The 13,005-nt window shown below is 33.7% G+C and overlaps 2 protein-coding genes across 2 annotated transcripts; one reads left to right on the forward strand and one right to left on the reverse strand.

Moving 5' to 3' along the window:
- Positions 1–1,699: 1,699 nt before the first annotated feature.
- Positions 1,700–12,296, reverse strand: LOC112782255 (uncharacterized). The gene is made up of 4 exons (XM_072229805.1): positions 12,033–12,296; positions 7,746–8,120; positions 3,584–7,669; positions 1,700–2,049 (listed from the first exon to the last, which is right to left on the reverse strand). The coding sequence occupies exons 2-3, from the start codon at positions 7,770–7,772 to the stop codon at positions 7,208–7,210; spliced, it is 489 nt and encodes a 162-aa protein (XP_072085906.1). The 5' UTR covers positions 7,773–8,120; positions 12,033–12,296; the 3' UTR covers positions 1,700–2,049; positions 3,584–7,207.
- Positions 6,129–6,557, forward strand: LOC140183208 (uncharacterized). The gene has a single exon (XM_072231232.1). It carries the CDS (start codon positions 6,129–6,131, stop codon positions 6,555–6,557), a length of 429 nt encoding a protein of 142 aa, XP_072087333.1.
- Positions 12,297–13,005: the final 709 nt, after the last annotated feature.

The raw sequence follows: 13,005 nt of genomic DNA on the forward strand, positions 1-13,005 counted from the left end.
TTTTATCATTAAAAATTCACAAAATAAAACATTTCTAAATAATTTCTAAGTTCTAATTAACTAATTAAGTAATCAGGGGCTCGTCCTTAAACGCTCCTTGCTAAGTAGGGAGTGCTGCACACATTGTTAGTTGGTTAAATCTGAACTCTTCATTTATTATATTTTATTTGAATGGTCTGGATTTAAAAAGGCAATCTGTTAATCAGGTTAACCACTTTTTTTTTTAAATTTAAACTTTTTTTGTAAGTTTTACATATTGGACTAAAGTCCAAAAAAAAGCATATGAATATTAATTATAACATGTCTGTACAAAAAATAAATTTTTGGGCTTTAGAATTAAAATAAATAATACATAAGAAATAAGTTAAGAATTCATACACCAAATTCAGAAAAAAAGATCTATTAGAATCTTAGAAAAATTAATATTAAATATATAATATGTATATAATATTAAAATTTAAATAAATTTTATTTTATGTAAAAAATTGTAATATTAAATATAAACACAATGATAAAATATTTTGTGTTATATAAATTTAATTAATTAATATATATATATATATATATATCACGTAAAAAGCAAACAAATATATAATGATTTTATTTTGTGCAAAACAAAATTATAACATTAAATATGAAAACAATGATAAAAGATTTTTTTATTATATAAATTTAATTTAAAAAATATATATACTCACTTAAAAGTATAATTTGTTTTTCTTATTTACACTTTAAATAGAGATAATATTTTTATAATATACTAAAATTAAATTTTATAATTTATTATCTAATAAAAAAATTCATACCAAGATGACTATAAAATCTTTGTTAAAGTATTTACTTTTTTCATAAAAAAAATTGAACAATAAGTTGTGTAATGATGTTTTTTGGCTTTACCAGGTAAGAGGATTAACTTACAATGATTTCAAGAAGGCAATGACGGTCATCAGACCAAGCTTAAAGAAAAGCAAGTGGAAAGAGTTGGAGCGCTGGAATGAGGAGTTTGGCTCTAATTGAACTTGCTTTTTAACTCATCCTCTGGTGCATCATCATGCATGAATGTTCATATAAACCTCTATTTACTTTAACTGAATCAAACATGACAAGGATATCAATTATCATAGTTGGTAGCTAAAATCATAATCAAATCAGCGTGCTGCTAATTTTATAAATGGCAACCCTAAAATGGAATAGATACCATTATTATTTCAAGCTTCATTTGTACATTTGTACAATTTGTACATCTTTCTAAGGACAATAAATTTGGTTTTTAGGCCTCCAAGGTTGCCCATTCGAGCATATGAACTTTGAAACGATTATAGTTGATTTTATTGTAAACGAAGCTAAAGTAAATTAAGCGTATTTTCTTTTGGCAATAAACAACTTTAATACTCGTTGATTCTTTATCTTTAGCATGTGCCTTTTTCCCATTCTTTTTTCGAGGAGCAAGTGTCCATTTAACAAAATTGATCATAAATATTTATTTCTGTTACAAGATGTGATTAAAGTGGTATTTTTAATTTCCATTTGTTCCTTGAGCATTTTTTTAATCGACGTACAATAATTATTTTATAATTTCTAGTATAGGAAATTCTTATAGCTCAGACCTGTCAACATATCCCATATACAAGGTGGATTAGATTAACCATTAATGCTTCTAGCGAGGTAACGATCTCCTGATTCTATATTGGCAGCTACCTTGCTAAAAACTCAGCTACCATTTTGTTAAGAAAAATGTACACAAGGCAGAGAAGTAAAAAACACAGATTGGCATGATTCAAACTCACTGTTTCAAAGAAAATAGTACTAAATTGTTCCAGCTACAAGAATGTAGCCATGATCATCGAAATGAAACTGAGATGGTGTATCACTTCATCTTAGCCTCTGTAAAGAGAACATGGCGGTTAACCCTTGGATCGTATTAGCGAAACTCGAGCTTCTCTGTGAACTGCCTTGGCTTCCTCTTCACATAGAAAAATCCAGTCCCAACAGCAGATACTAGTTTGACAAACATTTGAGCCTTCTTCTTCTTGTCCCTCATTCCTTATTCTAAACACAACGAAACCATTTACTTCAGTTTTTTTTCCCTCCTCTTCAAATAAGAATTTGATTTTAATGAAATATAAAACAGATTCACACTTGCATTTAATTATATCTCGTCACGTCAATAAAAAACAATTATCTTTTACACCTCCTATGTGAATGATAATCCAAAAAGAAGATTGTAATTATATGATTGAAAGGTGAAATAATTAATAATGCACATATTTGGTAAAATCTATTTTATTTTCAGATCCTTTCTTTCCCTCAAAGACTCTAACTCAAGAAGCACACTTTGGAAATTTGATACAGCAGCAACATAATACCTTTAAATACAATAATTTCCTATGATATCAATGTACAATAGATAATGAGTTCCACAAGATACCACATCAAATCTGAGTGTCTTGCGGGGAATATCATGAATTTTATTCTGTTTCCATCAAACACAGAGGCAAACGGTAATTTCTATTCTATTTTTTGTCTGCTTATTTTTCTTTCATAAATTAAAATTATTAAAGAAGGTTAATATGTTTATTATGATGACAATATAAACATGTTCTTAATGAGAAAATTACAAAAGCATGATTACCAAACGGTCAATCCCACTGAATACTCTATAAAATATGCTTAGAAATCATGGCTTCAAAAATTACAGATACAATGAAGCCGAACGAGAGAGAGAGAGAGACCTTAATTGTGTAAGATTCTTTTTTATGATTGTCTCAAGTTCTATAAATATCCCAAATACTCTTCTAACCTAATCTAAACTCATCAAAGACCTCAGAAGGTATCTAATAATCTGAAGTATATCAAATGACTTTTTTAAAAGTATTTAAGATTAATATTTAAAATAACTCCTCTTCAGATAACGATATTTTATTCTTTAACCATAGAAATTGTTTTAAAGGGCCTTTTGAACTATATGCTAACATATTCTGATAATAAAAGTTTAAAAGACTTGATAAATATTTATAGTTCACTTGCTTCAAAAAAAAATTCATTCAACCTCATTCTTATACCACATATCCAAAAATCAACAACTGAAATCAATAAGGCAACACCAAACCACACTAACAGCAGCTCTCAAAGGATAAATCCAATAAAAAAATTATTACCAACAGCACAACAGATTCAACATTAAATTAATTTAAATGCACTAAATATTCTTGAAGTTCATTTTTCTTTCTGTTTAATGAGTCTAACCAGCAAAATTCTAAAAATATGAGCGTACTGAAAAGAAAACCCAAAAAAAGAAAATCTTTTATTGGGAATTTAGGTAATTAAAATTCAAAAATGTAGCAGATTAGATCAGACTTCACTCAAACTTCAAAATTTAAAGAGAAAAAAAACAGAATAAGCAGAAATCAGTGAAAACAGCAGAATAATTTCAAAAAATCCATAACTAGCAATAATTTCAACAACACAAAATCAATTATTTGATTTACATTCACTAATTCACATTCAGAAATCAGTCAAATACTCAAATCACTAAACAGAGCATAAAAGGAATAACCGAAAAAGTGAAAGCAGTGCCACTAACCTTCGATGGACAGCAGGACGGCGAGTGGAGAGACTACGGCGAGCGTCGAGGGGCGAGGGGCTACACGACGGCGGGCTGCTCCAAGCCTCGAACAGAGAAGCCAGCGAGGATGAGGATGACGTGCCGAGCTAGGAGACAGGGCCTGGGTTCGGGACAAGGGGAAGGACGGAGACGCGGAGGCGCCGACAACCCTGGACGGCGGCGGCAGAACCTTTGAAGAAGCTAGGGTTTAATTTTTGTTTGGGGATTTTTTGAGATCGTGAGAGTGAATAGGGGGATACTTGGAGCACAACCACAACGCAGCGAACGATGGCAGTTTCTCACTCCCTGTGGCGGTGGCCCCTGAGCACAATGGACGGCGGCGGCGCTGTCTCTCCTTACGGCGGTGGAGGATGCTATAACAGGGTTGAGAGTTCTTTTTTTATTTGAACATTACAGGGTTGAGAGTTGAGAGAGGGGTTTAGTTTTTTTTGTCTGTATTAAGTTGTTTGTTCGGCCCATAAGAATAAAAAAATTAATAATAATAAATAAATTTAATTTACCTAATAACTTTTGATAGCAGGTTACTTTTTAAGGAGTGCTGCACTCTCTACTTTATTTGGAGTGCATTAGCTTTCGCCGTAATCAGGAACAATACTTATCAATCAACAACAAAAATTTAGAATAAAAAAAAATTCAACAATAAAAAATATAAACTTACACAAAAACTCAAAACATCAGCAACTAAACTCACAACAAATTTCAATAGACTTCTAATAAGTATTCAACAAAAAAAACTGAGAATCCAAAAACAGAAAACTCAGCCTCCAAAGCCAAAAAATCAGAAAAATTAACCAAAAAATCCAAACCAAGCATCCAAACTAAATTCAAATTAACATTAGTAACAACCCCAATTCAGAATACAAAATTAACAACAACCATCAACCCCAATTCAGAAAATTAGCAACGACAAAAATTGAAGCGTGCTTACCGGCGACGAAGGAGGAAGGAGAAACAAGATACCCGACCATAGAAAAACTGGCCTATGCCCTAGTAATCACCGCAAGACGCTTAAGGCACTTTTTTTTAGAGCCATAAGATCATAGTACGAACAAATCAACCACTGTGGCAGGTGCTAAGCAGGCCCGACCTAGCAGGAAGACTGACCAAATTGTCTATCAAACTATCTGAGCATGACATAGAATACCAAGCTCGAGGAGCATTAAAGTCACAATCTTTGGCATATTTTGTAGCAAAATTTGCCAACGTCCCAGATGTTCACCCGGAGTGAGAACTATACGTGGACAGAGCTTCCAATGAAGGCGGAGGAGGAGTTGGAATCGTACTCCGAGATAACAACGGAGTAACGACCGAGCAATTAATAAAGTACATGTTCCCCGTCAGCAACAACCAGTCCGAATACGAAACACTCTTGGCCGGCTTACGTTTGGCAAAAAACTGTGGAATACAAAACATCAAGGTCTATTGCGACTCCCTGCTGGTGGTCCAACAGGTAAACGACATCTTCCAGGTACGCGAACCTTCATTAGAACAATATCATGCACACGTTAACAACTAATTACAACATTTAACAACTTCCAAATAACACATATTAATAGAAACGAAAATCATAGATATGACGTCTTGTCTAAATTAGCTACAACAAGAAAACAAGAAGATAGGACCACATTGTCACAGATAACACTAGAATATCATAGTACTTGTAACGACCTTGTTTTAAGCTTGTCACGGACGAAAGACTGGAGGACCCCATACTTTGCCTATTTGAAGCTCAGAGAAATACCTCAGGGAGAAATAAACCAAAAACTCTTCAGGAGAAAGGCCAGCTCCTTCACCATTATCGGCGACGACCTGTACCATAGAGGATTTTCAAGACCTCTACTCAAATGCCTAGGTGAAGAAGAAGCCGACCTCACCATAGCAGAAGCTCATGAGGGGATTTATGGTACACACATCGGAGGCCGAAGTCTCGCAGCAAAAATACTGAGAGCTGGATACTACTGGCTATCTTTAAAGAAAGATTGCCTAGAGAAAGTTCGCAGATGCGACAACTGTCAAAAGTTTGCCCCAATTATACACAACCCGGCCGAGATGTTGCACACAACAGAGGTTGGTTGGCCATTCAACATGTGGGGAATGGACATACTCGAGCCTTTCCCAATTTCAAAGGGTCAGGTAAAGTTCCTTCTAGTAGCAATAGACTACTTTACAAAATGGATAGAGGCTCAACCGCTGGCCAAGATAACAGTGGATAAGGTAAAACATTTCATTTGGAAATTTATAATATGCCGATATGGTACCTATGGATATTGTTACTGACAATGGTAGGCAATTCACAGATAGAAAAATAGCCTCCTTCTTATCTAATCTGAATATAAAACACCACTTTTCCTCGGTGGAGCACCCATAAACTAATGGGCTCGCCAAAGTAGTTAACAAAGTCATTTTGCAGGCACTTAAGAAAAAAGTAACATTAGCGAAAGGAGAGTGGGCCGAGCTAGTACCCGAGATACTTTGAGGATACAACACTACCCCGCAAAGCTCGATGAACGAAACACCTTTCAAATTGGCTTTTGGATCCGATGCCATGATCCCTGTAGAAATATCCCAAGGATCCATAAGGATAAACTACTTCAACGACGTCGTGAACAACGAAACAAGACAAGCCGAATTGGACATAATAGAAGAAGTAAGAGACGAGGAAAAGATCAGAAATGAAGCAATACAACAAATGATACGGAACAAATACAACAAAAGGGTCAGACCACGAACACTACAACAAGGAGACCTAGTCCTTAGACGCCTAGAGGATGTTCGAAAACCACCAGGACAGGGGAAGCTCGCTGCCAACTGGGAAGGTCCCTTCCGAATTGCCAAAGTATATGGCCGAGGATCATACTCGCTCCAAAGCCTAGAAGGAGCCGACCTACCAAACACATGGAACATTTCTTCATTGCGGCTTTATTATACCTAGTCGCTCATTAACGCTTGAAGCTCGGACGGTACTCTTTTTCCTACCACCGAGGTTTTTATCCCTAAGGAGGGTTTTACTCGAGGAGGTTTTAACGAGGCCGACCACTTCAAAAGCATGACAGATGTAATCCAGTTTTATGAATTACCATTTCAAGTTATGAAAATTGTGCATTCCATCGCATACATTCTAACCGACTACAACGAACACCAATACTTTCTAAACCACAAAAGTCGGAACAAAAAGCTACATACAATATCAATACAAACTTTTATTCACGAATTGTTTTTCAGAACTCGGAATAAAAGTCGACATTCACTCACAAATCAACAAACAATCACAACCGTATCAAGCGGTCTCAAAATCTAGACTTCCCCTCCTGGATCACCATCAACTTAATTTGCCGTTTCCAACTTTCCCAGAAAAAATAGAACTAACAACCGCTAACGCTAAGCACTCAAGGCGAGAAAAATACTCATGACAAATCATACTTTTTTAAATTTGCTTGCCAAAATGCAAATTAAACATAAACTGTCAAACAAGTTTTTCAAAAACACTAGCAAAACAAAACAGATCAAGTCAGGGGTTAAACCTACAAACTCCCAAGGTCACTACAATAAGTACACAACTATATAAACCATTCAGATAAAATACTACTTTCTAGCTTCAGCAACATTCTCTCCCTCAGCTTCATCGGGATCATCATTAACAAACTTCCCTCCGACCACTATCTTGGTCACATCTAACCTTGAAACGTCGAAATTCGGAGAAAAAAATAGAGACTTGACTAATACACCGATCAAAGCCCGCAGCAAACATCTCCATACTTTGACCTCAAGCTCACGAACTCGAGCCACCATCTTATCTTTCTCCACTTCAGCCTGGGACACCTGACTCTGCAAAACACGAATCTGTTCACGAAGGGTCTCTATTTCCTCCTCCTGGTCCTTTGCTTTCTTCATTTTCTCGGCGATAACACCGTCCCTCTTAGAAAGCTCTTTTTCTTTTTCAGCAGCAGTCTTCTCCAACAAAGCAATCTTGTCCATGTACTCCTTCTCACCGGCACCCAACAACTCAGTAGTATGACCTATACACAACATCCTAGCAGCAATTACCTACAAAAACAAATAAACAAAAATGTGACAAACAAATACGAAATACAAAGAAAAACAACAAATACCAAGAGCATACCTGCATATATTGACCAACAGCTTCCATACCAGCACCATTAAGCAAGTCAACGTCACCAGGAAACTGACCAACCTTGTCAACCAGCTCAAAAATAGGAAACTAGTCACTCCATACAAATCTCGAGTTTGAACCACGGGCAAAGCCATGCAACCGAATCTGTTTCGGCCTTTCATGCTGAATAATAGCTCCTTGAGCAGCCTCAGCAGATACCACCTCCAAGGACTTATCAGACTCAGCCCTTTTTTTGTTTCACACCCTGAGAACTAGATTGAGCAGCTTCAGTTATAAAAGTCCTACTGGAACCGCCTTTGTCACCCCTTTTCTGCTCCAAAAATGTTCTCATACGAGAAGAAGAAAGATTCGAAACTCTGCCACCTGAAAAAATAAAAACAAGCAGCATAAGACCAATAATTAATCAAAATATAGGAAACAAACAATCAGGGGCTACCTATATATCTCGACAGAGAATCTTTGTCATCCTCAAATTTCAAAAGATCAGGAATAGATAACAACTTCCCAGACGCAAAGCACTCAACAAGATAATCTAATATTAAATCCTCCTCTGAAGTCCTCCTAACAGCCTTAAGAACTTGCATAGGTTCAGAACACCAATATAAAGGAAACCTCTCAGCCAGTTCATCATCTAAGTAGAACGGGTACTCAGTCTCTATTGAGCGAACTTTCACAAATAACTCTTTAAAATTTTTAAAAGATGATTTATACAGAACAAACAAGGAATGCCCAGGATAACTGCTTAGGTTCACCCACAAGCCCTTCTTCACGCCTTTCGATTGAAACAGGGAAAAGAATAGATTTAATGTAGGCTCCACTTCAAGAAAGCTAAAAAAACACTCAAATGCACAAAGAAATGCCCACGAATTGGGGTGCAACTGCGACAGAGCGCAGTTAAGCTGCATCAGCACATCGCATTCGAAACTCGTAAAGGGAAACTTCACCTGAAGTTCATTCAGAACGGAACTATAAAAGTAAAAATACGACCAGTCACCTCTCCTCTCACAAACCCTCTCCTCACCACTGCAAGGGAGAAACTCAACACCTATACGAGCACCCCTCCTAATACAGTTAACAGTATCCAAAACAGACAAAGATTCTACACTATGAAACAAAGAAGCACGATATTTTACATCTGCATGTACCCAATGGTACCAGTCATCTTTTACTTCCACAACCTTATCTTTCTTCATAATGAACAGGCAAACAGTAAAAGAAAAGAGAGGGGGATGAGAATGTACCTCTGGAAGACATCTTCAGCAGTAAATAGGGAAAAAGACAAGTCTTTCTTTCAGTAAGAGAAGGTAATAACCACGCATCCCTACTACCACACGATCAAATACAACAAACCGCATGATCAAAAAGACTCGTCATTCAAACCAATAGACCAGATTCATCATAGGGAACTCAACAGACAAACGTTTATTACAAACAATTTTCGAGACACGCAATAATAAAAAAGTGCCACGTAAGCAAATTGAGCATGGTGGCTTAAAAGATGCAACCGAGCTATACCACTCATGAACCTACAACAAGCTTAACTCACTTCCGTGACACCCAAAGTAAGTCAAACTTGGGGACTGTGATCCGTCCCTATAAGCTCGGACTCTAACGTCATAAGCTCGGTTTGACCAACTGCACAATGAGGCGAAAAATCAGGGAGCCATATCTCGGAACCAACAAACCACCACACCCTGATCTTCAGGATACAGACTCACAAAACCATTACACTACCTCCTTAAATACGGGTCAAGTCCGATCAATAGCACATACTCAAAACTCACTGCTCATAATAATCGTTCTTAAGTTATATTTCCTACACCAAAACTAACTTAAGCATCGGAGTCCCTTTTGCAGGTACTTCCCACTACTCGGATGAGGCTCGCACTGGTGGTATAAACCTCAGCAGGAGTAGCCACGCAAGAACCCTTGTAGCCATCTCCGACCAATACCTCGGCCTGAGCATCAGACAGGAACAACATTAATGGCAGAACCAAGGGTAAGGAGGAGGCTTACCTCAATTGATGCGACGGCAGAACAATGACAACAATGGAAGGTCAAGGCTGAGAGATAGAGGCGCAAAGCAGAGTGAAGACGAGCATCGGCAAGCCACCGACGAGCTTCAGTAAGAACAGAAGAGAACCCAAAAAGAGATACTCCGGTGGAGACTAGTTGAGTCAATAGCACGGCAGCAACAGGTTGAGTCGTTGAGGCAGAGAGATAGAGGCGCGAATCAGAGTGAAGAGGAGAAGAGGATTCAAGTTTTCAACGAGGTCCGGCGAGCCACCGACGAAGTCTGGTGGGAGGCAGAGGAGAAGAGCTGTTGACGGCGGCGTGAAGAGAGATGGAAGAGGCATAAGGTTGAGGTTGAGGTTGAGGGTTGAATGCTGAAGGGATTAGGGAATTAAGGATTAAATGGAATTAAGGGTCTTTTAAATTTGGTTTTAGTTTTGGTTTTGATTAACCGTTAAAAATTGGTTTTTTAAATTTGGTTTTGGTTAACTAATGTTAAATAATAGGTGGAAACTTAGATACAGTTAACTTCATGTCACATAAAGTTGATAATTAAAAGTCGTTAGATGAAAATTTAATCAAATAATTTAAATCATTTAACAGCTCTCAGCTATCAACTTTAGGTAAAGTTGAATGCTGAGTTTTCACCTAAATAATATGGTTATAATTTTTAAAATGATTTTGTTAAAGTGGTTAATCAAAATATGGTTATAATTTTTGGAAAAGTATAGATAGACAATCAGAATACTAAACAATGTAAACAATGAATATATCAGATGTTTAATTCAATAGGTATGCAGATGATTATGTTCATTATTTTTAATTGAATGATTATTTCTTTTGATTCAATTTACCATGCACAGTTCAGAATAGCTCGATGTTCAATTCACTCGGTGTGCAGATAGTTATCCTAATGTTAAGGTTTATAAGATAATTTAGGAATGGAGTATTTTTTTACTTTATTCTGTCAATTCTAGAACCTATTATTCACATTGTTTACAAAAGTCACTATTTACTTAGCAAAACCCATAATTTTTTAATCGATTAACTATATTTTAGTTTTTTATTATACACCTCTAGAGACAACGTAATTTGATACTCCAAACTTATATGAAATTTTAGTGCTCTTCAATTAAAGAAAGAGAAAAAATTTGTATATAAAGTTTTAGTATTCTCTAATTAAAAAAAGAAAAAAATCAGCATTAAATTATTAAAAAGAGAGAGAATAATCAGCATTAAAATTTAATTCTGTTTAGGCTAAAATTTTTTTTGTTTTAATTTGAATTTATTTTATTTTTAAATTGATATTAAATTATTATAAAATTATGACAAAAATAAAAAATAAAAATTTAAAAGAATTAAAAGACAAAATATTCTTTTAAATTTAATATTTTAAAAGACTAAAATATCTTTAAATGTTAATTTTTTTAATTTGAATTAAAAATTTAATTTAATTATAACAAATAAAATAAGTTTGTAATTAATTTTAAAAGGATATAAAGATAAGAGTTGTTTGATTATTTTAAAGATTCAAAATTTATATTTGAATTTATAAAATTATTCTTCTTGAAGATTATTTAAAAATTTAAAATATTCATTTAAAAATTAATAAAAAATAAAAATATCCTTTTAGGATTAGTGTTATTTAAATGTATTAAAACAAAAAGACAAAAATATCATTTAGTTTATATAAGCATGTTGAAAGGAACCAAAAAAAAAAAAGGTTCTATGCCATTAGTTACTTAAAAGTATTTATGCATTTAATTTTAACTTTAAAAATCTAATTTATATCTATACTATGTATATGAGAAAGAATTTTATTTTATTATTGTTCTTTTTTCTAATTTTAAAAATTAATTATCTTAAGCATTTATATCAATAATACATATAACGCCATTTGTCTTCTCATTTGTTTATATAGAATGGAGCTTTGGAAAATAAGATTCAATATCAATAATGCATTTCGAGCTAGACTCGTTTTTTTCCTTTTTTTAATGCTATATACGTAAAAGAGAAAAAATTGTCCCATAAAAATTATATAATCAGTACCATATTCATTGGAATACAACAAATTTTCAGCAACTAAAAAATCTGCCAAATATTTTCAACAACAAATTATTCAGAATTCAGTGATAATCAGTAATAAATTTACGTTAGTGATTATTTTTAGCAATAAAAAAACTAGTTTAGTAATATTTTCAACACCAAAATAAAAAATAACAATAAAAAAAACAAAAATTAACAAAATTTATTAAAACTCACCAAATCGAAACCAGCTTTTGATTGCACAAATGAAGTTGGCGGTGAAGAGAAAGTCCCAGCTTTGAGAGTAACGTTGAAGGAGGAGAAGGTAGATGCTAGGATCGTTAAACGACCTAGTTTTGCAAATTTAAAAAGATTAAACATGACCTGGATCGGTATATTTAAATTTTAAGCTGACTAGGTCGAACCGAATTCAAAGAATCGGATTTAGAGAATACATTATAAACTAGTTATATAGATACTATTAATCACAGTGTGACACATTAGTAACTTAAAAAAAAAAAGATGTTTTAGATATCTTTATGTGAATATTCTTCAATGAGATAAACATAAATTTTTTATTATCTTTCAATAAAAATTAAAGTTTATAATATTTTTATGCAAATTTCTAAAAGACTACAAATACATTAACTTTAAAGTTAAATAATTTCGAGAGTATTTTAGTATTTTAAGAAAAAATTAATTTATAAAAATTAATACAAAAAACTATTTAATTATTTTAAAAATGAACTAAAATAATTGTTTTGACTAGTACAAATTAACCGACTTTGATAATAATAAGAAAAAAAATTTCAGCTTCCTAAATTTGACTAGTAATTTAAATAAAGATGTTGCACAATTAAAAAAAAAAGTAAAACAAAAAGTATATAAAGTCAAACATATTGCATTGGTGGATGTTATCATACTCTTCTATTATTTGAAGTGTTAAAGCTCTACGAAAGTTTACAGAAAAAAATTTTATCTTTATACTAAATTTGGAGTTTTGAAACTCCTTGCAATTTAAAAAAAAAAAACGCTATCAAAATTCAGTTTAATTATGCATGGATTTGACTTTACAGTTAATTTGATAAGGTTAATAAATAATTAATGCATTCTTCTTATAAAACTACAAATGTATTGATTATAACAAGTTTAATTACCCGTGCCATGCACGTGATAAGATTGAAATTATAATTTTAAGTTGTTATATTAA

The sequence above is a fragment of the Arachis hypogaea genome, chromosome 20 (genome assembly GCF_003086295.3).
Source record: "Arachis hypogaea cultivar Tifrunner chromosome 20, arahy.Tifrunner.gnm2.J5K5, whole genome shotgun sequence".
NCBI classification, from domain to species: Eukaryota; Viridiplantae; Streptophyta; class Magnoliopsida; order Fabales; family Fabaceae; genus Arachis; species Arachis hypogaea.

Bases quoted from the DNA above. Each gene is read 5' to 3' on its own strand.
- LOC140183208 (XM_072231232.1), top strand. From the start codon at position 6,129: ATGAACGAAACACCTTTCAAATTGGCTTTTGGATCCGATGCCATGATC.
- LOC112782255 (XM_072229805.1), bottom strand. From the start codon at position 7,772: ATGGAAGCTGTTGGTCAATATATGCAG. The intron at 7,670-7,745 runs GTATGCTCTTGG...TTGTTTTTGTAG, and splicing joins CTGTTGGTCAATATATGCAG to GTAATTGCTGCTAGGATGTT.